The sequence below is a fragment of the Lissotriton helveticus genome, chromosome 9 (genome assembly GCF_964261635.1).
Source record: "Lissotriton helveticus chromosome 9, aLisHel1.1, whole genome shotgun sequence".
Taxonomy (NCBI): Eukaryota; Metazoa; Chordata; class Amphibia; order Caudata; family Salamandridae; genus Lissotriton; species Lissotriton helveticus.
In genome coordinates, this window is record NC_136070.1 from 180,670,195 (window position 1) to 180,697,776 (window position 27,582).

Consider the following 27,582-nt stretch of genomic DNA (forward strand, 5'->3'; position numbering starts at 1 on the left):
AACTTTATGCTTTATTAAACACATAGCATTTAAATTATACTTAGTTGAAAAGTTATTTTCCTGAAGGGAAAGTTAAACCAAAGGTGCTGTCACAGTAATCGCAGGAAAATAAATGTCTCAAGAGGTAACAAGCAGTGGCGACTAGTGTACTTTAGAAGCGGTGGGCATAAAAACATGTCCTAATTTGGACAGAACGAGTTAGCTAAGCTAGACAACCCAGTTCTTCGGGTATGAGTTTAGAATCATATGGGAGGGGACGGGTGGGGGGACGAGAGAAGGATAAATGGTGCATTTTACAGCACAAATTTATTTTTAAGAAATTGGTTGAAAATCTATAGGCCTAATTGACACCGTAAGCGTATTTGAAAAAAATATTGTTTCAGACATTCTTTTACGGTCATAAGTTTGGTGTACAGTGCTTAATTTGAGAAATACAGATACACTTGGAAAATGGAGATAGCAGTGATGAGAAGGAACATGTCAAAGTGAGATAAAGGCGCAGGGAGATATGCTCATGAATTAAAGAAGCATGAGATGAAATCAAGATTAGACAACCTTGGCTTTCGACCACAGCACCAGCAGGCTTCTGAGAAACATCTGGGCTAGGCACATATGCTTTTACAAATTAAGCACTGTCAGCATCTGCCTTATGTACACAGAGCCTGAATAATGCAACTCATGAAGATGATTTACACAACTTCAAAACAATTGTAATATGAAGTACTGTTACAATGTGATACTCTTCAAATGATTCGTGCTTTTCTTCCTGCTCTAAAAGCAAATTTCACTTGATTTTACACTTGCGCTCGTTAAGTTTCCGATTCTCACTTTGTCACTAGTGATCTTTAGGAACTTTCATCCTTTTAACATAGCTCTTTCAGCCTCTTGGTAGTGCAATCCTACATGTACATTGATGTATACATTTGGAGTGCTTAATTATCATACATTTTTCGTGTAGAAAATTAGCATAATATTAAAGTGAATATAAAATTAAACCTTTGGCCAAGGTTTCCAAAGTGAAGGTATAAAGCATTAGCAGAGCCATTGATTCCAAATAGCAGGAAAAGTATTATATGGGTGCCAAGGTTGTGTAGCCTTTTTTCTATTTCTGATCCTTGTATGTTTCTTATCCATATTTTTTGCTATAAGCTTTAAATTGTAGAGACAGAAGGCAGAGCCTTCTTCTGAAGTACTGACATCAACACCGTGCTCGGGAGCTGAGAAGATCATGGGCCTCGCACAGATATATCTCACAGTCCCAAGGGAGAGTCATTCATGGTGTCAGACGTTCTCTTAGGGATGTGTGAAGCAGCATCCCAGGGTTCACTTTTAAACGTGTGCTGCTTCACCTTCCTCATCTCATGTGAAGCCTTTATTTTCTTCACGTGTAATAAAGGAATGGCACCAGTGATGACCTTCATATACCCATTTTGAGTCCATCTCTTTCACAGTAAATAGACAAGTTAGCTCTCAATACTCTACCGTCCCCCCACAGCTGATTCTGATTCTAGTATGTATGCTATTTACTACCTAGAAAGGTGTTCCCCAAGGCTCAATGATTGACCACTTGCTTTTTAATGTCAGACTGTCCCCACAGTCAGAAATTAGTTCAAGGTTACTTTTAAGATCACTTTTAGCTTAAATGCCACAGACTCTTGTGCAGGATCCGCAAACTATGAAACTTATGGATAGTTGTAAGGTCCCATGCCATAGTTTAAGGACTGTACTGCGTCCGCTGTTATAATCATCATATATTTTATCTTCCAGTATAAGCCTATCAAATTTATTTAAGTTATGTCTCAAATATAAGCACACGTTTGTTAATATTGTAATTCATTACCATGTAATAATTCAGTTGGTTTGACTATATTCATGTTTTTCCTGTACGGTCTGAATGGCCTTTTCAGTCATTGCTACTAAATAATAAACATGGCTTCATGAAAATGTATTATCTTGACTGCTCATTTATGGTCTTTAAACACGAGCAAGATTTTACAGAGTATAAGTTGAAGGTCAAAAAGACTTTACTACTAAACATTATTTTTGAAAATGTTTACTTTTGTTCAGACGGAATACTTAAACTAAAACAGAGTGTTATGAGGTGGAGGACTTTCGTACCAGGGACTCGAGACTGCGGTTCGTACAGATCGGAAACCATCTTTCCTTGTTGCAGGCTTACGGGAAGGTACATTCAGCCTTTATTCGACTTATCTGCCAGCTTGCAGACAGGGTCAGCCATGGCTGTTCCTTTGCTTAACATTGGTTATATTGTTCATAAAGGTATGCAGGTGGGAACCATCTATGAAACTGGAAGTGGGCCTATTTAGGTGCTAGACTTAGCTTAGTTAGTGAAAGATAGGTGGTGCAGGGGATGTTGATGTAGGGAAGCCTCATGATACCATCAAAATATTATAAGATTCTTAATTATTCTGCCTCTTGACAAGTAATCTTGCCACTACCTTGTTATTTTTTTTTATAACAGTTACTATTCATACTGTGAGCACTAAGACAAGATGTTGGGTCTAATACATCTTGTAAATAATATTCCTGGTTTCCTAGTGTTCTTGAGTGGGTTTCATGATGAAAAGGGGTTTGGGTTCCTCTAATTACTCCTATGAAATATCACAGGACCAGACTTTAGTGCTTTGTTTCAGAGGGTGTGCAAAACTAATTTCTTGGCCATGTTCTGGAAAGAAATCCAGAAAACGTATCACTGCAAACTATGAAACTTGTGGATCCATTTTGAGTCATGTGTCTTAGACACTATGCAGCTCTTGTAACTGCTTGATTCAGTCAAGGCTAGATTTCTGCAATGCCATCTATGCAGCTACCACAAATGCTCTTCTCTACCAGCTTAAGTTAGTGCAAAACATATCTGCTATGCTGGTAACTAATAGCTCTAGAAGATCTTACATTTCACCCATTCTACTTCAGCTTCAACATCTTCCTATAAAGAATATAATTTTCTTTGTCCTTAGGGTAGTATATCAAGACATTTATTTTCTTTTAACAAAAAAAATTCTCTTTTTTTGCTATCTCCCTCTGTTTCGTCATTCTAATTCCAATTAAATAAAATCTAACCCTGGGCGGAGCTGGCGTATGCGAAGTTCCACGGAGTTGGAAAGCAACACCGTGGAACTTCGCTACACTCGGCTCCGTGCCCTCCCTCTCCCAAAATAATAAAAATTAATTAAAAGGTACTTACCTGCCCCGTGACTGCCTCCTCCTTTACATTGCCGCTCTCCTGCCTCCACCTCGCCGTCCTGCTTCACTAGTAACCCCCCATATGTTGTACGTCTTGCGCGTGCGCACTCGCAACACGCACAACGTAGGGGTCATCAGTGAAGCAGGACGGCGAGGAGGAGGCAAGAGAGCGGCAATGTAAAGGAGGAGGCAGCCAGGGGGCAGGTAAGTGCCTTTTAATTAGTTTTAATTCATTTGGGAGGGTGGAGGGGCCCGCTAATTTTGATCCGCCTCGGATGTGCCATTCAAAAACTCTGCGTACCCAACGCGGAGTAGGCAAAACTACATAAACTCCGCTGGCGGAGCGTAGTTACCCATGCGGGGTTAATAAAATCCAGGAAAGTAATGAAAAGGTATGGTATTAAGTGCCATCGGTGAACATATGCTTTACATTTTCATACCACAGACCATTAGTCCACACACTCTGTACCATGTATGAGTATATAGGCACCATTATAAGCATCTCGAATTTAGGTCCATGAACTATCTACACATTTCAGGGTCATTTAAAATGTAGTCACTGATTTATGTTCCCATAATTTTGTTGATTTAGGAGTGAGCTGGAATCAGACTGTTTTAGGGCATGCTTTTATAGTGAGCTGAAACTTTTGATAAACTAACTAGTTCTGTCGACTTGAATCAGAGTCTATGGATACTATACACAAGAGTGGGACTTCGTTTCAAGCATACTTAGGACCTCAATACTTATATCTTCTATAAGTAACAGCACCTAAAAGCGCAAAGTCAATAAATAATAACACATTCAAACCAATATAAAATTTATTCATAGTCCTAACACTGATGGGGTTTATGTTGCATGTAGTCTGATCTCGAAGACCATTTATGACATTTGTAACATCAAAGGTAAGAAAATTAGCACTGCATTTGTTGTGCAAGTTAAGGCATGAATGGCTGTTTTGCGAGTTATGGATTGCAGAGCTAACCAAAGTAGTGAATTTCAGTGATAGGTTTTACAGTGGCCTAACAATAGCCCCTGCTGGGGCCCCAAACTTCATGGGGGGGGGGAGGAGGGGGGCTCTGGCACTGTGCACGGACGGCAAGCCCCTGGCCTTAGGTCTCCAGACTGGAACCAGAGCGTTGGGCCCCTTAAGTTTTGCTGCACCACTGAGGTTTTAGTTTGTGACTATAATTTAACTTGAACTGTGATTTCTGAAGTAAATATGTTAAAAAAAATTAAAATATGCTTATGTTTAAAACATACAAAACAAATACCTATAAAGGTCAGATTCTAGAAGTGTTAGCTGGCGAGCTATTTCTATTGGGTGAAGGGTCATGAGGTCAAAGCTCTCAAACTGCCCAGGTCGGCTGATGTGCCATTCAAAAGAGGGTGGCTGGCTTTCAAACGTAATATTATGGCTGACACCATTTGCCTGAGCTTGTTTTTTCCTCTTGATTATCTTGACAATTGATTCCACCCATTTCTTCATAGATTTCCCTGCAAAGAGAAAAAAATATGAAGTCCTCTCTCTTAAGAATGGAAACGTCGGCAGCAATACAGTTAGAAAAGTATCAGCTTTTGAACTTTGATAATACTAACAAAATATGTTAGAAAATACATCTTAGTTCAGATGGAATTTCTTGACAAGTCTTAATTGGGGAAAAATAGATGATAACATACTCCTAAAACCTGTTGAATTCGCACCAAGCTGCTTAAAAGAATAGAGTACTAGGTCAAAAGCAAAGGGACCACAATTTTATCAATGGAACACCATTGCCGTAGAAAATAAAATGCATGCTAATTAATTCATTTTTGCTCTAATGAAATGTAAGACGTTCAGGTATCAGCAGCAATACATTTGAACTGGGAATAGATACGTAAACTCTAACAATGAAGATCATGCGTGCCTTTATCACTTTAGTATGTTGCTTAATATAACCTAATCTTTTTCACATTTCTACTTTTGTAGTTAATCCATTTTTCATGGCAAAGCTAAAAAAGGCAATTCACCGCTCAAAATAATTAGAGAAAAACTCACTCTGACAACATAAACACTGAAAATTTTCAAAGCAGAAAGTACAGAAACGTATCTGATTAGTTTAAAAAGTTATTCAACACCTTGTCGGGGTAGAAAGCACTATGTAAATGCAATTACAATGCAGTACAATATCTGTGGTATCTCAGAGCTGATAACTTACCTTTAACGGTGGAAATGAAAGATTCCAATTTATCAAGTAAATCTGGGTCTCTCTCATAGTCATAAAAATGGTGTTCTACCCAATGTCGAAATACATTTAATATCCTATAGACAACATAAAAATATGTAACCGTTAATAAAAATCACATGAAAGTGAAATGCATACTGAATTTATATTTTCACATCACAAATATTTTGAACATATATTACTCTGGGAATTAAGGACCACTAAGAAGAGCTAAGAGCAAAGGAACAGGAAATAATTTTAAGTTGAGGCCAGTGAAAAACAATTGCGTTTAAAATGGACTTTACTGATGAAGTTATAGGGTTTTCGCTTTTCTGAAAAAATAGTTCTTCCTGAACGAATTTGTGCGAGTTGACTGTAATTTATGAAAAATCTTTTGCCACTTTCTGCCAAAGGCGAACATTGCAGAACAGAACAAAAAGAGGCAAAACACTAGAAATAAAAAAAGACATATGCCTAAACTAAAGAGGAAGAGGAAGTACACTGAGCAATTGGACAGTCAAAACCATTTTTTAACCATTTAACCTTTTACCCCTATAATAATAGAGCATCTGACATTTGGAACAGCTGTGGTATCCAGGCCCAACTGTGCATAATTAATCCTACACGGTACAGATTGTAAAGTTGCCCAAGGTATGTAAATAACTCCTGAGAAGTATGGGAAAATAGACAACAAACATATGGTGAAAAAACTTCAGTACAAGAAAGTGTTTTTTCTGACAAAGTCATCACCAAAACTTTTGCTGGCCTCTATTTGCCTTCATCTTAGCCTTTTGAAAAAGACTGCAAGGAAAAAAAATCATTATTACATTTTTTTGGAGGTGTTGGTCAACATTTCTTATATTTGCAGTCTTCACCTACTTGCAGTTAGTGAGGAAAAGAATAACAATCCTATGCCTGAACCAAGCCACCTATACATTTCTGAAAACTAGGCAAAATTCTGATTTCGTAAACAGGTTTACCTCCATAACCCTTTGTATTAAAAAAAAAAAGTATGATATCACCAAGTTTCCATAAGTAATCCAGCCAGAGAGAGATACAAGTTTCAATGTTTGAAAAGCTGTAACACTCAGACACAACAATGGAGAAGCGGATTACAGAAGTTATTCAATGTGTATCACACCATCCATCGCAAATCACTGAGGAACCAAATGAAATTGCATATGCAATAACGGCATGCATGTTTTTAAAATTGCACCATATAATCCGATTTTACTCACTGGAGACGCTTTTGCCTCCCAAAAACGTGGACTACTTATAACGCTAAGCACTGGTAAGGTTTTGCAAAACAAATTCCTTTCGTTTAGATTCACAATAGGAATTTTATTATTTTGAGTAAATCAAGGAACCATAAGAAGTGTACTACAAACCTATGAAGCCACGCACCATCCAATCAAAACTTTATCCCATGAGTCAAGCACCAGAAGGCAAAATTAAATACATCATTATGTAAAATAGATGTGTATATAGGCACCCCCCAAGGTCACCCACACCTGGGGAAATACGCCAACTACAGAAAGTTTTTTTTAAATCAAGAGGCCTGTGGGGGAGAGTCTGAGAATCTGTGAATCATATCGGTTTGTTCTTGCTAATACCCCCATAAAACTCATACTATCACTTTTAAGTGTTCTACAAAACATATTTTACTGGCAACACTAAATGTCTGACCATTTCGCTTTTCCTCAACTTTCATGATAAAACCTAATATATGTGTGACAATGAGCCTATCATAAATGGGAAGAGAGAAATGAAACTGCTACCATGGTAAGGATATTTTGGAGGCACACTTAAGCGGAACCTGACTCATGAAATAGCTATAGTGTTGAGCCCCAGAGATTCCTGCTTACAGGACAATGTACCAACCATAGATATTTATGAAAGCTAAAGACCCAGAGAAGTCTCAGGAGGTGTGACTTGTGTCATTTGCCTCACGTTTGTACCCATCAAATACTGCAAAAGTCAAGCTTCCAATAAAAAGGGCTATTTCCTCACTTTTCTGTGCTGTAAAAGAATGCATTTTGCTTGGGATGGAAAATATCAAACTGCTCTGCATTCAGGCTTTCTCTTACACAAATCGTACTAGATGTGTTCAGGAGGAGTATGTCAAAAAGGAGTAGGTGTAGGAATAGGACTTATTTGTAATCCTCAGGACAACTATTTGATTCCGAACACAGTCATCTCAAGAAGCTGATAAAGTAGGTGTCACTTGGTCTACTAAAAGAACAACTTGTTGCTTACACTGCTACAAAAATGGCAAATTATGCAGTAGCACGTTCCACATACAAAGAAATTAATAAGTGACTATATATTTAAGATAAAAAACAAAGGTTTCTACCTGCTGTAGATGTAAACGAAACAACATATAAGGAACAAAGGGCCACATGTATCAAAATTGGAAACTGCAATTACCCAATTGTCATTTTCTCAATGTATGAAACTCTACGAGTTTCAAATGCCGATTCGTAGTGTGTCGCAAACAGACCTACCTTGTTAATATTAATGAGGTAGATCGCAATTTGCGACCCCCTAGGAATTGCAAAAATCACTGGGGTGTTGGCCTGCTGAGGTCAGCAGACCACCATGTCTGTGTTTGCTTTTAAACGAAGCAAGAAAAACGAAGTTTTCCTTTCACTTTTTAAGAGCAGGCAGTGGTCCGTGGGACCACTGCCTGCTCTTGAAAAATAATCTTACAAACATTCACATGTGAAAAGCCTTTTTTGCGTTCGCAAATGGGCCGACTGCGAACTCAAAAATGCTTCATGCATGTGGCTCAAAATCTAATTTGTGAAACATCAGTTGACTTTAAAATTTAAATAGAAAAAACACATAACACCATACAAAATACCATAAGTATTTTATATAGCACTCGTTTTAAAGAAAATCGCTTTAGGTGATTTATTACAGTACAGTTAAGATATGTATTCGACATCTGTTTGTGTGCACTCCTTGTACCCTTAACTACGATTGGAAACTGTTTATTAAATGAGTGGGTTAGAACAACTATGTAGTAGTATGGTGTTCTGTAGTCTGAGTATGGGCGTTTCCATGCTTGTTTAGTATAGACCACCGCAATATTGTTTTCCGTAATGAATAAAACTCCTTTCATGCTCAGTCCAGTTGGTACATATTAAGTACCATTTGCACAACTGCAAACCAAATACGGACTTAAAAACACCCAGATATCTGTTTCAGCAGCTCCAGCACACGGTTACCTCTTGCATTAATTGGCTGATGAGCATGCTAGAAGTGTCAACAATAGAAGCTAGAATGGCCCAAAAACACAATATTGGTGACATTTACCACCTCAATGGTACAGATGCAAAAAGGACTGAATGGTCTCAAACAAGATGTAGAAACACAGAGGGTCAATAGAAAATGGGTCAGGGTAGGAAGCATTTGCATATACTTCAAGAGTTATCAGTAAGACATGGTTTCCACTTGGTCCAATTGACAATTCTCCATAGTGTTTACTACACAAGGGTTAAGCTGTGGATATTTAGATAAACTAATACTGAAAAGGCTGTGGCAAAGAGGGTTCTTTAATCCACACATTGGAGTTACTCGATTTTAGAGAAATACCGGAAGTTGGTAAGAAGTTGAAAGCTACACTGGGGTTCCCCTAGCAAAGGCAGATATAGCATTATGATTGGGCAGCCCTTCACCACCGGCCATTGAGGATCAGACTCAAAATAAGGACTGGTGTATGGCAGCAGACAAGATGGAATATAAAGGGAGAGGCTTTCTGAAGCTATTTTAGGAAAACTTGAAGGACCAGGAAGGTACACCATGGACTTGGTAAATGTAACTGTAATTGTGAATTATTGTGCCACTTTGCTTGCATTAGTCCCATCTTTGGTCAATACTGTAATTTGTACATATTGCATAGACTTCACATTTCCTTCAGCATTGTTTTCATGAAAAGCTACAAATTACTTAAATAAATGTAAAAAATTAAAAACTCAAAATATATGTTATTTTAAAAAGGTCTTCATCCTATGGACTATGAAATCCTTGATCAAGGTTCCCTTAACTTTGTTTGTGTAACCAAAAGTACGTCCCAAGATGGTATCTGAAATCTGATTAACTTTATTCCACTATATTCACTGAAAAAGGCACAGATAAAAACCAAATTCAGTTTTAGGCTGAAATGCGCAAGTCATCAGTATTCACCAGTTATGGGTAACAATACACAACACACAACACACAACTCCTGCTGGCTGCCATGTTACCTGCTGTTGTCTCCTGATAGCTCTTTGCTTTGCTTTTGTTCTGTTGACAAATTGGAGTTTTGAGGATGACAGACGACGAGAAATATGGTGTGTGTTGTGCGAGTTGCTAACCATAACTGATGAATTTCAGTAGTCTTGTATATTTAAGCCAGAACCATAACTGTTTTTTTCAGAGAATACTTGTGTAGAAAATAAGCTAAATAATAACACAATGGGGGTGTGTAAAATATTTACTGGGCGTAGTGCATCTTAGTTTTAATGTTCAGTGTTCAATGCTTTGTAAAGTGTTAAGTTGCCACAATTTAAAAAATAACATGAATGGCAGCAAAGAGGTCTTGTGTGAGAGGAGGAACATTTCTACTGCTGCATATGATCATGATCCACTCCTGCATCAAAGTTCTGACAAGCAGCACGCTTCCCGTACAACAAAGCCAAAAAAACCCTGGTGCACGAATTCTTGCAAGATGGAATTGCAAGTATGAAACTCATTGGGTTGTGGTTATTGTGTTACAATTTTTTTTAGATTGCATCTATGTCCGCACCTAAAAGATCAGTGCACTATAATGCTTTGTTGCATTTTTTAGCCCGCTACAAGGGGCAGACAGGCCTTTTATTCCACCGGGCATTTCCCTGCTGGACGGGAGCACTTCGAGCGGATTTGAAGGCCCAGGGCCTCCCTGCTGCCTCTTTCACTTTCCCCAACTGCCAGATGTTAATTGCAGCAGACACTGCGAGGCTTCAAGAAAGGGGGAGAGAAAGGGCAAGGTAGACATAGGTCAAACAGAGAAGGAGAAGAGAAAGAGGGAATGGATGGATGGCAAGATAAAGATTACACAAGGAGAGAAAGTGATTGGGTCCACTTTGAGCATTTTTGCCAGGGATGGGTTTGATTTCCTAGTCTGGCCCTGGCTGCTGCTATTCATTTTCATGGTCCTCCCAGATCAAACATCATGGAGCCAGGCCTGCACGAAAGGCAAATAAATAGGAGACAAAGAATATTTTCTGGAATTTAGACTAACAATTGTAAAGTGAAGTTATATAGGAGTATGCCAATTCAGTGGAAATTTTGCCCGGGCCTAGTCCCATGGCGGTTGTGCTACTCAAGTCAGTAGATGCTTAGCTGATCAATAATGGTTGATTGTGTTTTTTTGTGTTAGGTCAGTCCTTTTCAACCTTTAGTTAATAAAAATCACTACTTTGATTATACATAAAAAATTCATTGAAGTATAAAACTCAAATAAAAATCAACTACATTTAAGTAATGAACATATTTCTATGAGTTATTGGTAAATAGCATCAGTGCACTTTGCATCATTGTTTATCAATTTGCGAACTACTTCATTAAAAAAACAAAAGATGCACCATTTTTCAAGGAGACGCATGTGCATATGCGCACACAGACACCAAGATATGTAAAGGGTATAGCAATGTGCCACGGGTATAACTCAAACAAACCTGAGTTGCACTGGTTGAACATATTCTTTACGAAATCTTTTGAGATCTGCACTGACCGGTTGCTCTCCTTTCTCAATCGCAAGCCTATCCGCCTCTGTTGGTTCAGGCTCTGGGATTTCAAATCTATAAGAAATAAAGCAATTTGAACAACACATTTTAGCTAAAGTAGGAATCAATTGATGGAGAATTAAGCAATATTAAAATGAGGTTAAGACGCATCTAACTTTAAGAACTGCACATTGTCTGCAACAAAAGACCTCTAAGGGCTTGTTTATCTGGCTTTCATCAATCTAATATCTTCATAGATATGTTAGTATGAGGTACAAGGTACCAATGTATTTTTGAATGATACCGCTATCACAAAATGATAGAGATAAGCTTCAGTGGCTATCTCCACAGACTCACACTTATTCAGTCTGTTTTAGAATTCCAGTACTGGAGTGACCAAGAACCTTCGGCGGGGCAACTAAGTGAGGAGGAAGTGCAATTGGAAACATGCTAAGAAAGTATTACTCAGGAGAAGCATAACTTTAACCCCATCCGTGCTCGTGACGGAACCACTCCGTCACGAGCCATGGACGCACTGTGCTGGTGACGGAGTGGTTCCGTCATGGCGCGGCCGCCCCGCCCACGCTGCAGGAATTCCACGCCTGCGCTGCAGTTTTATTGAGCGGGCGGGGCCGTGACGTAACCACTCCGTCACAAGCACAGCACGCCCGTGGCGGAGTGGTTCCATCACGAGCATGGCGGCGCCGCGCGGCCCCCCCTTTCCCCCAGCACCGCAGCGGAATTACCGCCGCGGCCAAGGGGTTAATGGTAAAAATAAATATGATCAGGGATTCAGACCTCTTAAATTACTGTTTTTTAATGATTCCAACAGCTCAATTGAACAGTAAGCCTGGTAGACATCCAAGAATCAAGCTGAACTAGTTTATAAATTCTCCCAGACAAAAAAATAAATAAAGAACATGTGAGTCCATCCAGAGGTTGCTGAAGGTGTGTACTGAACATCACATTACTCTTCTGTTGATCCCCTGAGCTGTAAACACTTTGCCCCACCATTTCAAAAGGAATTGCTTCATGTGTCTGCTGAAATCAACAGTGTGCTTCAAATGTACTGATTTCTGATATGTATCTTTATGTCGTGTGGTCGGCCATCATAGCACATTTTAAAATGCAGAAAATGAACCGAGGCCCAGGGGAGCCACGGTGTACGGCAAGCCTCCTAGAAAGAAATGGGAAGTGTGATTTACCCTTTCAAGCTGTATTCATACATTCTACTAGCAAAACTGTTATTCACACAACTTAATTTCTCAAATGTGTCCTCTGAAGATGGGAAAGGCAAATGTCTTATGAAGGCCTATCTTCAGGTCTGTCTCAACACTAAATGGTCACTAACTGTATAAAAGAAAAACAAAAAGTAACTTATCTTTGACAAAATGAAAAATAATTGGAAACAGTTCTCTGGTTTGCTAATGTTTATCCTACTTACAGAAACTCTGCACCTAGGAACTATTTAACTGCAACCAAGCCTGCAATTACAACTCTGGGACAAAAGTAAAATGTTACCTCTAACTGTCAGTTTACCGCTTGTTCGGTCACAGTCACATGCTGCGCAATGTCCTGTATTTAGTGCTGAATTCGAAATATTACAACTTTGTGGAATTCTTGTGACAGTAGATATTTCTGACTGTGGGAAAAACATCCTGCTCCAAAGCCACATCGGTAACAGGACTATATGGCACCATGAATGGTGCCAAGTTTAAATAAACTGGATGACGCTACTCAAGCATTCATCAGCAAGCATATTGCTTTAACTTGTGAATGGTTCATTGGACGCCGCCGCACACGAAGGCTTCAGGTTTTATTTGTGATAGGATCATTACCTATACACTATCTTGAACAATGCTCTTAGAAAATAAATATTCTGTGGCGACACCTACATTTAAGAAACTAGGTCAGGTGGTTGTACCAAAGTAGAAGCAACAGCAGCATGGACTATACCAATGCTACAAGTAGGGCCTTGCAGTCACAGCTAAGTGGATATACAATACCGAGGAGTGCTGTTAAACAATGGAATGTTATTACTGCATGCTGTTACTAAATATTGCTGCGTCGAAATGGTCTTGTTCCCCTTTTTTCTTTTTAAACAGTTTTTATTGGCATTTCGTAAAAGGTACAACAGTGATACTAAGGCCTCTAAGTAACAAGGGAGGATTGGAGGGGACAGGAGCGAGGGGAAAAGACACAAGGGTTTCAGCATTATAGTATGACATCAATATGGCATTATCATTTCATAATATCACTACTAAACCAGGACCATAGGAAATGAAGCACAGAAAATGGAGATATCACATAGCTTAGTTCCATCCTGCAGGCAGCCAAACTAAAAGGGGCACATCATTCACACGGTGCACTCACACTGGGATATTTCAGACATTCAGGGAATCGCTGGTGGGGCCATCTAGATTGCCCGGCAGACTAACAGGGTCAGCATGTGGGGTTGCAGTGATTTAGGCACTTCATTTGAGATTGAAGAAAAAAGGCCCGTAGAGCCTAACAGCGCTGGCATCGTGCCTCATCCACCAACCACATTCGTAGTAACTGTGGTGGGGTGCGAGATAGCTTGTCCAAGATGTTGAAGTGAATAAGACGCAACCTATAGTTAGGTGATAGTGCTGCAGTCTGTCCGCAGCATAATGTCCACTGTGCATCTGTGAAGGGGGGCTCAATATCTAGGTCCCAGGTTGCGTGAGGCGCTGGAGGGCACACTGGTGCCTTGTCCTGCATGTACGTGTATAAACGAGTAACCAGTTTGCGGGGAGAAGAGTTTGTTGGCAACTGTTCAAGCGCACGAAGTGGGGGCGCCTGGTGCATCACGCAGCAGACAGCACGCATCTCATACAGAAAGACATCCAAAGAAGTAAGTCAGGCGTGGTCTGCAGTCGCAAAGGGGTGTATAAATTGCCCACTGGGTTGAGGTCAGCAAATGTGAGGAGGCCACGTCTGTGAGCACAAGCTCTAGCTCCGTCATCTTGAAGCGCCACATAATGGGAATGGAGGGTGCTTAGTGGTATGACAGCTGGTCATGGCGTAGCAGTCCATCTCAGGCCCATCTGACACACTCCACTGTACTTCTATCTGGATGAGTGGGCCTGAAAGAGCTGCGAGGAGTGGGCATTGGTCTTTCAGGTCCGACTCCATCGCCGTGAAGAGCTGGAAGCGGATGGGGTAGAGCCAAAAGTGGAGATACTGAGCCTGGACGCAAAGGACTTAGAGCAACATATCGGTGCATTCAGGCCTCCCTGCTGAAATGGGAGTGTGAGCATCTCCCACGTGATCCTGACAATGGATAACAGATTGGAGCGCAGTTGTTGGAGGAATTTTGTGGTAAATGGGATTGGGATATTGAGAAATGGGTTTAAGAATATAGGTAGTATGACCATTTTTAGGTTGAGTCTGGCAGTGCGCATGTGCTGTCTGCAAGACATACTGTATTCTCTAAAAGGGCTTTGAGCCTTCCAGAAACCCACCACACATCACCGCACCCAACAGATCCCCCGCCGCTGCTGGAGCAAAATCACCGAAGACCAACTACACGCAGACCTCTCTCTCAGCCCACCAACCGAACCCTCCAACACCGACGACGCTGCCCACAGCCTCAGATGCTGGATCGAGGACTGCGCTAACACCCTCGCCCCGCTGAAGAAACCCCCCCACTGAGACACCAGCAAGAGAGACAGCTGGTTCACCCCAGAACTCCTAGCCTCCAAGCAAGCCTGCCGGAAACTAGAGAAGAAATGGCACAGTGAACAAACTCCGGACAGCCACGCAGCACACAAGGACGCCATCCGCAACCACCACCGCCTCATCAGGGCGGCCAAGAGGACCTCCTTCAAAGACCGTCTCGACAACAACACACACAATAGCAAGGAGCTCTGCAACATCGTGAAGGAACCCTGCTGGACAACGGCGAGACCGCAGCACTCATCCTCCTAGACCTCTATGCCGCCTTCGACACAGTCTGCCACCGCACACTACGTGCACGCCTCAACGCCGCAGGGGTCCGAGACAAGGCTCTGGATTGGACCACCTCCTTCCTCTCCGGCAGAACCCAGAGCGTCCGCCTCCCCATTCCGTTCCAAAGCCTCCGAGATCATCTGCGGCGTACCCCAGGGATCCTCCCTCAGCCTGACGCTGTTTAACTTTACAAGGCCCCACTCGCACACGTAGCCCGACCTCAACGTAATCTCCTACACCGACGACACTCAGCCGATCCTCTCCCTCACCTAGGACCCCATCACAGCCAAAGGAATGAAGGCTGACGCCGTCTGAAGCTGAACTTGGACAAGATAGAGGTCCTTATCCTCGGCTCCAACCCTTCAGCCTGGGACGACTCCTGGTGGCCTACGGCCCTGGGGGCAGCCTCGACACCCACCGACCACGCACACAACCTGGGAATCATCCTCGACTCAATGCTCTCAATGACCAAGCAAGTTAACGCTGTCTCCTCCTCCTGCTTCAACACCCTCCGCATGCTCCGCAAGATCTACAGATGGATCCAGACAGATACAAGAAAGACAGTCACCCAGGCCCTCGTCAGCAGCAGACTCGACTACGGAAACGCCCTCTACGCGGGAGCCCTGATCAAGATCATCAAACGACTACAACGCATCCAAACGCCTCGGTACGGCTGATCCTCGACGTACCACGCCATGGGTACATCACCCCCAACCTGAGAAACCTGCACTGGCTCCTCGTCAACAAGAGGATATCCTCAAGCTCCTCACCCACGCACACAAGGCACTCCACAAGACTGGCCCCGCCTACCTCAACAGACGGCTCTCCTTCTACATCCCCAACCGCCAGCTACGCTCCACCGACCTCTCAATCGCCACCGTTCCGCGCATCCGAAGAACAACCACAGGTGGGAGATCCTTCTCCCACCTTACCGCCAAGACATGGAACACCCTCCCACTGAGCCTACGACAGACCCAAGAACTGCTTACCTTCAGGAGGATACTCAAGACCTGGCTGTTCGATCAGTAGCTGCCCCCCCACCCCAGTGCCTTGAGACCCTCGCGGGTATGTAGTGCGCTTTATAAATGATTGATTGATCCCGCCTGCTGCTTCACATAGGTTGACTCCAGCATTGCTCTTCTTTGCTGGCTCTTGATTGGTACATGCGCCTTTTACTTCTCTTTGGGGCTGAGGAGCACTACAGATTAATTCCCCTTAATTGGTGCCCATCCGCTTTGATCAGGTACTATTTCTTCTACCCCACCTCCCATTACCCTTGCCCTAGGGTTTATACGCTTGCTCTTATCCGCTTCACGGCCGCTGTGCTTTATCACACAGCACGGCAGCCGCTTGTTCCAAATTGGAACGAGCACTTTCCATTAGGGCTTGTGGTCTGTTTTCATATTTAATGCGCTTTATTATGCAGCTACCTACCGCATGGCGCCTGCTTAATTTTTTACTAATCTGGCCTGTGCGTTTCCAGACACACAGGTCCCACGGTCCACATATACACGTGCATGCACAGCATGGTCTTTTCCTCCATGTCTTGGTCTTGCATATGCGCGATATGATCCTCCTTTCAGTTACTCGGCTCACGTAAGAGGTCAGCTTTGTAGTTTTTCGCCATATTATCCTAAGCTGAGGTCACGTGGTTCCTCCCACTTTCGCACTTCCTTTTGGCCATTTAAGTCAGGCTGGCCTGGAAGCAGCACTTCCTACATTTACTCTCAGCCCAGACGCGGACGAGACACACTGCGGCCAAAGGGGAGGTAAGGGGACCCTGTATTAGCAGCAAGTATGGTTATCTCTGGAGTCCCCGTTTCCAGATATGACTCTTTGAAGCCAACTCTTCATACAATTGGACATGCAATACGACTACTCCTATGATGTAGTATTGCCATTCCTACCTGGTTAGACTTTCAGACCTGTCTGCTACAATATTATTAAGAGCTAAAATGTTTGGCTCTAAATATCATTATTGATTAACAACATACATATGAAATAGCATATTAGCATTACTCTTGTAGCTTTGGTTATGCTGCTAGAGTTTCAATTATAATCCTATTTCAGATTTCGAATCAGCAGCAAGCACTGCTTCAAGAAGTCAAGCTCAATGACAAACAATCTTTGCCGATTTCCCTCTAACATTTAGCGATGGAACCATGAGTTTCCAAGAAAAAGGAATGCATGCCAAAGCATAACAGAAACTTGGCACCTCGAAATGTGCACACACATAAAAAACATCGCCTTCAAAACATCTGCACAGACAATGTCCGTCATTCACCTCCACAACACTCCAAACAAAAATACATTGGTAAAAGACATTATTTACGCCAATATCTCTAATTCTTGCCAATGCAAGGCCTATGGCATTGTAAATGCTTGTTAGAATTGCGATCCGAAGTAGTGTGGCTCACTGGTTAGAGGCGGCAGACCCGAGAGCAGAGGACGGCCCGGGACCAGGGTTCGATTCCCGGCGCGGCAGGTTTCTGGACCAGGGTCAGCGGACTCGATAATTCTCTCGCCTCGGTGCCCACTCTGATCAGCGATCACACTCGGCAACTCTGGGCATTAGCTTGCCTCATCTTCACTAACGGCCCCACCAGACTGCCGGGGATGCCTGGTCTCACCCTGGAGATACCCAATAAGGGACCATCTCTCAGGGAAGCCAGGAAGGGTTTCGCAGCGGTCGAAGCGCCTTGGGACCCTACGGGTAAGTAGTGCGCTATATAAATGCCTATACATTTACATTACATCCGGCCAATGAAGGACAACGGCAGTCTACTCCAAGTTGGGATTCTTACTTCTAGCCACATCATAGCTCTACCGGGATTGGCCAGCCAGAGCTTGTTTATGTCACGGCTTATCCAGATACAGAGATAATGCACTGGCTCCGAGGCCCATGCTTGTTCACCTTTAGTACCATTGGGACAACGAGCAAATCATTTTTAAGAACGAGCTCAAGATGGATGTTAGTTAGCTAAAGAGTATGACTGCTGGTATGGTTGACTACAAATTATTATTCAAAGCAACAAGTGTTAACAGATGCCCAGAGAAATTAATAGGAAAAAAAGAAAATAGAAAAGTTGCAGATGTAAATAGATCCCCAAACATTTGTTGATCGACTAAAGGAATATTAAAGCCATTTACCCCTAAACCAAGTTCTGCAATGTATAAATCTTCAAGGTCTAAACCCTAGTATAATGCTGCAAGTGTGCAGGGTACCACACAACTTTATTATATTCGAAACACACATTATATGTAACATTAGACATTCTCAAATGCATGTAAAATACTGAAGCTATTTAGAGGCTAGGTATTCCATTTATCATTTGTTTTTCTTTATATACATATATCCAAATACAATTAGCTTTTTTATAAATTTCTTTTTAAAACATACATTTCAATGTAAAACAACCTCTAACCTTGCTGCCCATACATTAAAAAAGTATGTATGAAAGAGAGGAAGCTAGCCTTATCATAAGCCCAACAAACTTTTTTACAACCCAAATGACTACATTTAAAAGTGTTCCTTTCTTTTAAATAAAAACAAATTGCCCACGTTTCATGGCATTCTTCCTCATAGGGTTAGCATTCCTACTTGCTGTGAGAATGGAGTTAACTCCACTTGGGGAACTCTTTTTAGAATACACTGGGAGTGGAATAGAGTACATTTGTCTTTAGGAAAACCACACTGTTCTTATTAGGATACATTCAACAAGATTAAAAACAAAAGGTATATGTAGTGGCAATTAAAAACAAAAGGTAGATGTAGTGGCATCACAATGGTCTCAACATCTGTTCCGTTAACATGTGTCAGCCTCTCAAGGTCAGTGACTTTCTTCAGGACGCCACCAAAAGAAATTCCAGCCTAAACTCATCCTATCTATTGTTGTTTTAAGCAAAAGAATAGGAAAATAGCAAATATTTTATGTGAAAAAATAGCTTTCTAGATATTGTCGCCTTTACCGTACATTAAAGGGAAGAGAGCCTTTTTCTTGTATATATACATTCATCAAGGTATTGGGTCTTTTAGTAATCAATGTCAATACCTCCGGGTTCCCGTAACAAAGTAGTGTAGTCACACATAGCAGTCATGGATATCTAAAAATTACAACAGCGCTCCTTTAAGGAGCCAGCAGTTTCTACATCTCATCATACTTTGTATTTTCAGTTGTTCCAGTGCCTTAGTTCATTTTTAGGTCTTGCTTAGGCAGCACATGCACTTTGTCTTCGAGACATGCTGTATCAAGAATATGGGCTTTAAGCACCACCCCTTTTCTAATTGGCTCCTTTTACTGTCCTTCCTCAATGCCTGCTTTTCATTGGTTAATATACGTAGCAGTCCCTCCTTTTTCACTTTTGTGACCTCCTATGAGGATTGCCCCTGTGCATGTGCTCTTACTCTTCATGTTAATTTAAGATACTTGGAGAGGACTCTCTTTTTTTGTTGGCCTGCCTCTGCTTGTGCTTGTTTTGTTTACTTAGAGCAGGCTGAAAGTCTGTCTCTCACTTCTGTTTTTTATCATCCCAGCTCCTACGCAGCCAATGCTTGTATTAAATATTGTGCCAGGTGCAAGTGAAAAGTTTGTGCAGTGTAACCTGTGAAAGGGTAGGAGGTGAGGTTAACAGCATTTCCAGCCTCCCTCCAACCAAATGGAAGCAGCCATACATTAATCACCAGGAACCTTAAACGCACAGCTAGTGCACTTTGCAGATGTGGTTAAATGAACACTGTCGGCATTCAAATAGAGAGGGGAAGAGAGTCGCATACACTCAAACAAAAACACCCTTTCAAGTTTTCCTGCAAGGTTTATTTATTAAGTATAATAGGGTACCTCTAGGACCAAGAATTCTCAAAGTTCTTTCAACAGGAGGGAGAAACTATTCCCTACTGGACAGTTCCACTAATGAACTAAATTCCTTGTACTCATTCTAGTTTGTGGGACAACAAGCAAATCATCAATTAATCTCCTTGCTAAATAATCAATATATACTACAAACATCCATTTGCATACGGTTTTTACTCCCGGATTAATTAAATTGTTTTGTTTTTTTTGTTTTTGGTATATATACTTCAAAAATGGTACATATTTTTGTCTTTTGCATATTAATACAACAATACAAAACAAGGTGCAAAGACTATATACAGTGCATAAATCAAAAAAAAAACCTTCATAGATTGAGAAGTCATCTGAAAAAATCAACACGTCCTACTGCGTGCTACTCCTGTAACGGGATATTGCCTACTTATCCTCAAAACTGTATCTATACATGGTCCATAAAAATGAAATAAAGGTCAGAGAACGCTTTTATATATCTTGGTGGTGATTTAACCACTGTTAATTGGTTCACCCAATCCATTTAACATTTTCTTTTTCTTTTTAGTTCAAGCGGTTCTCTTGGCCTAGTGCAGTGTAGGAGATTAAGTGAAGGGTGTACCAACGCATTTCGACCTTCGTATTTGTACCTGGATAATAAAAATGTCTTCCTCAGTGCTGGTGTGTTTTAATTTTGTAAGACGCTTTTACTGTTTAAAGTCTTCAGTCAAAGAAGCTTTGGAATATCTCTCATACTTGGTAGTAGTGTCTCTGCTGTTCTCTTTTTTTCAAGATAGTTCTGTGGAAGTAATTTATCGGAACTTCAATGCTCCTGCTGCTTGTGTTTTTTCCTGTTCGAGTCTCTTGAAGCTTCTGTCACTTTCGGCATTCCCGCTGCGGCCATTTCTCCCTGCAGTCTGGCACCATTTCTTCCTGCATTCTGGCGCCAGAATGCAGGAAGAAATGGCCGCAGCATGAATGCCGAAAGTGACTTCGCCTGTGTAGGGAAAAAGCAACGGTGACAACGTTGCACCCAGGCTACTGCGCATTCTTGGGGACGAGAAACATGCAGTGTTAGAACCAAAATAGCTCATTTCTTTTACCAAAATGTGTTGGAGTCGGAAAAAAATATAAAAGCGGAAGAAATCTTGAAAATGCTGAAGCAAATATCGCGGCAGCAGGGGAAGGCGTGTGCGGCAGCAGGGGGAGGCACGAGTGGCAGCAGGGGGAGGAGCAGGGGGAGGCGTGCAGCAGCAGGGGGAGGCGTGCAGCAGCAGGGGGGCCTGGGCGATTCCCTTGCGAGAGCGATAATTGCTACCATATGGCGGCACTCGCTCCCGCAAGGGAATCTCCACACGTGCATGCGGTGCCATTGAAGGCAATGGAACGCGCGCACGTTTTTGGCTGAAAAGCCAAAGCGATCGCTAAAGGTCTTTTTGCCTTTTCAGTGCATGCGCGCTGCCTTGGCGAGACCTAAAAAGGAAACCATTGAATTAATCATGGAGTAAAAACCAAATGTAAATAGATGCTTGTAGTATATATTGATTATTTAGCAGGGAGATTAATTGATGATCTGCCTGTTGACCCACGTAGTAGAATGAGCACATGGAATTGAGTTTATTAGTGGAACTGTCCAGTAGGGAATAGTTTATCCTTCCTTTTGAAAGAACTTTGAGAATTCATGGTCCTAGAGGTACCCTATTATACTTCATTTGTACTGATTCCAGCCTCTGAGTTCCTAAACTGAGTCAAACCCCGTGTTTTTGAAAAATATTAGTATAGGTTTATTTTTATGGCACTGTTAAAGAGATTCCCAAACTCTGCCATCTACTAAGAAAAGGGCCTCTATTAAATACAAGCTTTTAAAAGGGGGGTTAAATACCAAAGACACAAAACAGAGGGGATGAAAAACGTCAGAAAATGCTATTCCCCTCACCTCTATGAAATAAACAGGAACATTTCTTTTAATTGAAGCTTAATCCCTAATCCTGGCTATAAACATCTGCAAAAATAAATATCATGAAATCTGTGGACAGCCTGCAGGTCACAGGTTCAAATCTCAGACGATGTGATGGAAAAATATTTTGTTTCACAATTCATGATAATTATTGTTTATATCACAGGCACTGTTCTTAAAGCAGCAGTTGCTTTAAGAGAGAACTCACAAATTAAAACAAGACTAGGTCTGTCATTGGCTGCCAGCCTTGTTTGTTTTGGCAATGCTTGTTTTATTTGTCATTTGGCTAAAACCAGAAATATTCTTTTAGTAGCAATCAAAAAAAGATGCCGGCATTACTTGCATCTACCGCTCTAACCTCCTCGTCACTGAACTTCATGCAGATCCCACAGACTCCTGCGAATACCTTGCACTCTCCATATGCAACGCCACCCAATTGTGCAGGCTGCACATCTTCTACCTCCCCTAAGTATGAATTACACCTTCACTGACCACCTCATGGAAATCATTACAGCCAAGGTTTCCCCCAATTCTAATGACATTTTCCTTGGTGACTTCAATCTGCAATGGCATGACCTCAAGGACCGCCAGGTCAACGCCATCAAAGACTTCCTGGCCGACCAAGCACTTACCCAACCCTGCACACTCCCAACACACACGAAAGGCACAGCTCTAGATTGGATCATTGCTAAGGAATCAGCGGTCAAGCTTATCTCTATAGACCCATGCGACTGGTCTGATCACCACGCTATTACCTTCCTATTACTTGTCACCCCTAAGACAAGGCCACCACAAACTGAGAATCCAAAACGTTGGGGTAGAGACACAAAGAGCTTAGAACTCGTGAAACTGGCTGCATGCTGCAAGATTGACCCCCCCTCCCCCCGAAATATCTCAACGGTCAACCTCACAGAACACTACACCTCGACTATGTCTAACATACTTGATGATCTTGCCCCGCTAAAGCCAAAAAGAACCCAAATCAAAGACTAAAACCCCTGGTTCAACGGATCCCTCAACAATGAAAGGAGAACCCCCCCCCCCCGGAAGACAGAAAGAAACTGGAGACAGTACCCCCTCAGCCTCCACCTCTCTGTCAGACCAGAAATGCCTATAATAGGAACATCCTGAACTTCAAAAAAGAATTCTTCAGATCAGAACTAGAGAATGCCAAGAACAGACCCCGCAAGCTCTTTGAATGGACAAACACCAATCTTATAAACTGGCTAAAACCTACAAAGAAACCTCTAATAGCATGTGAGTAATTCTCCTCCTCTGACAAAATTACTGCCTTAGGAAACGAACTTAGATCCGCTACCTACTCCCACCACCCTCCAGACCTGCCTCATCTCTGCGCTGCCCCCCAGACATCACCCAAAAACCAAGAGCTCTGCTCCAACTTCAAAGTACATGACGACCGTTCCATCTCGGAAATTCTATCTTCCCTAAACACATACGTCCACTTTAATGACCCACTCCCCTCAAACTGTTTGGCCGTTGCTTCCCAATATATCATTCAGATTTGGACTGCAGTAATCAACGCCCCCCTTCTACAGGGGTCGATACTGGACTCTCTAAAAGCCGGTCAAGTCATCCCCATCTTAAAAAAACCTACGCTGAATCCTGCCCCTCCAGACAACTTTAGACCTATATCCAAAATCCCACTCCTAGCAAATGTTCTGGAGAAATGAGACAACTTCAACTGAGCCAACACATCACCAACTTCAACCTACTATACGACTTCCAATCTGCGGTCATGCCTGGGTACAGCACTGAAACCATCATTCTCTGTATCTTGGATGATGCTCTCCAAGCCCTTGACCAAGGCAAAACCTGTCTCCTAATCCTTTTAGATCTATCCTCTGCTTTCGATACGGTCAACCACGAGAAACTTCTTGAACGCCTCAAACTCAGGAAGGGACTTGGTGGCTCGGTGCTCGAATGGTTTAGATCCTTCTTCCAGAACTGCTCCCAGAGATTCTTAGTCAATGATGACCTATCCACTCCCTCTCCGATTACTGTCGGAGACCACCAAGGATCAACCCTTTCCCCTACCCTCTTCAATCTCTACCTCGAACTGCTAGCAGAAGTACTACGCACCGCCAATATCTCCTACCACATGTATGCCGATGACACCCAAATCTACATCAAAATCTCTTCTCTGGAGATCTTTTCCCTGAATGAGGCCTTGAAGTTGACTGTCCAATGGTTCGCCTCCAACCAGCTCAGACTAAATGCACGGAATTCCTTCTAATCTCCCCACCCAAAACCAACCCTGACATTTGGGAATGGACTAAGCCAATCACAGCTCTAAATTGCCCACCAACCATAGTGGACTCTGCCAAATTCCTCTGAATAATCCTGGGCAGCAGCTTGAATATGCGTGACCACATCAACTCGATGGCCAAAACCGCCAGGTTTCACCTGAGCTATCTAGGAAAACTAAAACCTTTCCCTGACACTCCTGACTTAAAAAATGGCAGCCAGGTACTAGTTATCTCCAGACTAGAATATGGATGCTCTACCCTTTCTGCCCTACCCAAGTTCTCCCTGCCACCCCACTAAAAGCCTGCCTCAAAGCCGCTGCCAGACTCCTAACAGGTTCTAAATAATTCGACCACATCTCACAGCATTTGAAAGCTCTGAACTGGCTTATTATTGAAGCCAGAATCCAACTCAAACTGGCATGTATCACTCACAAGGCCCTATACAATAAATCCCCTGCATTTCTCACCCAAAAACTCGTGGTGTCCGGAGGAGCCAGAAACTCCCGTTCCTCGACAGACCTCTTGCTCCAGCCTCCACGCTTTCGAAAGGAAAAAAACTATAATTGTGCGTTCTCTGGGGCCGCATCTAGAATCTGGAACTCACTCCCGCCCGCCATTAGAAGAATTCTGTCTCTGGCACGTTTTTAAAAAGGAAGCCAAACCCTTCGTAATGGGCAAATTCCTCTCCTAATGCTTGCATTGCACTCACCCTCACCTTGTCTTTATCGTGTAACAACTACACCTTGGACTGACCGGATGCTATCCACCCTGCACCTCCTGGTACTCCACACTGATATTCTTGGACCTAGTTACATTTCGACTTGTAAAATGTCTGTACTTGTTTTTTTATCCCAAATGTTGCACCCCCCTACCTACGTCTTAGTTGTATACAACCTGCTAACCCTGTAAAGAGCTCTGATACCCTAACGGGTCATGTCTGCACTCTATAAAACAAAAATAAATAAATAAATAATACAATGCATACATTGCCAGACTAGTCACTGGCATTGAAGGCAACTACAGTTTGTGCAGGCGTGGTCCTTGTGAAAAAGCAGAATGCTGTCACTCATTAAGTTGGCCAATGGCTGACCAATTGTCCGTATGTTGTAGTGTAGCGGGCAGAAGAAAAACGTCCATGACAAAAAAGTATAAAGCTGGCTGAAAGTCCCTATAAGTAAGCATAGTACATATCAAAGTTTTGTCAAATCAAAAGGCCTTGGTTAATGTGAGTCCTAAAAATCCCAAACATGCTATATCCCTTACTAAGGTCTGATATCCTGAATCTCCAAATGAGACACACACATAATAAACATGCAATGTACATTACTGTTCTGCAGGGCTGTTCTCTAAATGACAGAAGTGCTTCAAGAGGTCTACGATTGCAGAAGCATGATAACCCCAAAATGGAAGGCAAGTTTTAGACCATTAATGAGATACACAAAATAAAGCAGACAACGTAAGTCACTCGAAGAAGCGTGCGTATGTAGTCTAGTTTTGAGCTGAGTGCAAATATTTTTCTCCCAAAGGCATAAATTATGTTGCTGTACTTCTGGGCAAGAACATAAATCAGTATTATTTTGATGATGAATAACATACTGAATGTGATCTCTATGAACATTGTTTGCAAATCTGCAGTTAATGAAGCTTTGAAACGGAAAGTCCCGTTAATGAGCCAAACACATACTAAATATGTAATGTACACAATTGTAGTGCTTGTCTGTTCCCTAAAGGACACGGTGCTTCCCGAGAACCTGGGATTTACAGAATATGAGGGAGTTCACCTTTTATTGCAAGAAGTATAGTTCTGTAGTTTTCTTTTCCGCTGAGTGCAACATCGTGTATTTTACATAAGTTTTTTCAATGGGAAATACAAAGGATATGCTTTATAAACATTAATTCTATTTCTGTACTTCCTTGCAAGAAAGCAAATTATTATTTGCTGGTGAATACAGGTTTGGATCTGATGTGATGAGTGTGTATAGTTTTCTTTCCTAAAAAAAAAAACTCTTTGCAATTTATACTACTTAGGGATCACTGTTTTATCAATTTGTATCAAAGTGACCGCTCAGCCCTCCACAGGGCTTGGTCGCCCCACTCACTGCTGCCGCTCCTGCCTGCCTTTGCCGCCTCCTGCCTGCAGATTCCTTCGCTCGCTGCCCGCTGCTCCTGGGAATTTCCCGCTGCTCCTGGGAATTTCCCGCTGCCCGCTGCTTCTTGGAATTTCCCGCCGCTGCCTCCCTGCGGCCCACCCCCCTGTGATTCCATTCGCCGCCCCGCTCCCGCCACCCAGCTGCTCCTCCCTCCCGGCTCCTTACTTACGACGCCCCCAGAGCGACCGCGCAGCGGACGCGCGCAGCGGGAGCACCGATTGAGCGCCGAAGGTGCGCCAAAGGTAAGCCCGTCTGCGCCCGACCGCGCCTGGCCCGCGCCCAGCGCCAGGACCCCTGGCCCTCCCCGCCGAGGCAAGACGACCCGACTGACCTACGACGCCGCCACTCTCAACGCACTCAATGCCGGCCGGACCCACGCCTGCTGCCGAGCCACCCCGAGATGCACCCACGGACCCTTCACCTGCTGCACCTGCAAGTTCACCTGCCTCCGAACCTGCCCCGCACCCGCCAAGACAAACACCAGCAGCAACCACCTCAAGTGCATCGTGATCAACACCCGCTCCGTCCACAGACACGCCGTGGAATTCTGGAACCTCCTCGACGCTACATCACCGGACGTCGCCTTCCTCACGGAAACCTGGATGAACGCCTCCTCTGCACCCGACATCGCCATCCCGGACGGGTACAAGATCATCAGGAGGGACCGCATCAACCAGACCGGAGGTGGCATCGCCATCGTCCACAGGAACACCATCCGCATCACGACCGACGCCAACGACTCCTTCGCCGCAGCCGAACATCTCCACTTCCAGATTCACACCGACCCTAAGACGACCCTCAGAGGCACCCTCGTCTACAGACCCCCGGGACCACGCACACAATTCAGCGAAGACATCACAGACTTCATCAGCCCGCACGCCCTCCCCTCCACTGACTACATCCTCCTCGGGGACCTCAACTTCCACCTGGCGAACAACAAGGACCGCAACACCACCGCCCTGCTGGAAAACCTCGCCAACCTCGGACTCAAGCAACTGGTCAACACCCCCACCCACTACGCCGGCCACACGCTTGATCCCGTCTTCTCTTCCAGCAAGTACATCACCTTCAGCCACGCCACCGGACTCCACTGGACCGACCACAGCTGCGTCCACTTCAGCTTCAAAAGATCCACGACCCACCACCACCCGCAACAGGTACCTCACAGGAATTGGAGCAAGATCACCGCAGACCAGCTCACCACCTCCCTCAGCCAGAGCCCACCCGCCAACACAACGGACCCCAACGAAGCAGCCCGCA

The 27,582-nt window shown here is 43.1% G+C and overlaps 1 protein-coding gene across 2 annotated transcripts in view; it reads right to left on the reverse strand.

The window, feature by feature from the left end:
• Positions 1–27,582, reverse strand: part of SOS2 (SOS Ras/Rho guanine nucleotide exchange factor 2) — a 358,219-nt gene that overhangs the window by 87,747 nt on the left and 242,890 nt on the right. For both annotated transcript variants that reach the window (XM_078659714.1, XM_078659715.1), the window contains 3 exons: positions 11,109–11,231; positions 5,401–5,504; positions 4,477–4,699 (listed from right to left, as the gene is read on the reverse strand). In XM_078659714.1, coding sequence (XP_078515840.1) covers positions 4,477–4,699; positions 5,401–5,504; positions 11,109–11,231 — 450 coding nt within the window. The remainder of the gene's footprint in view (positions 1–4,476; positions 4,700–5,400; positions 5,505–11,108; positions 11,232–27,582) is intronic.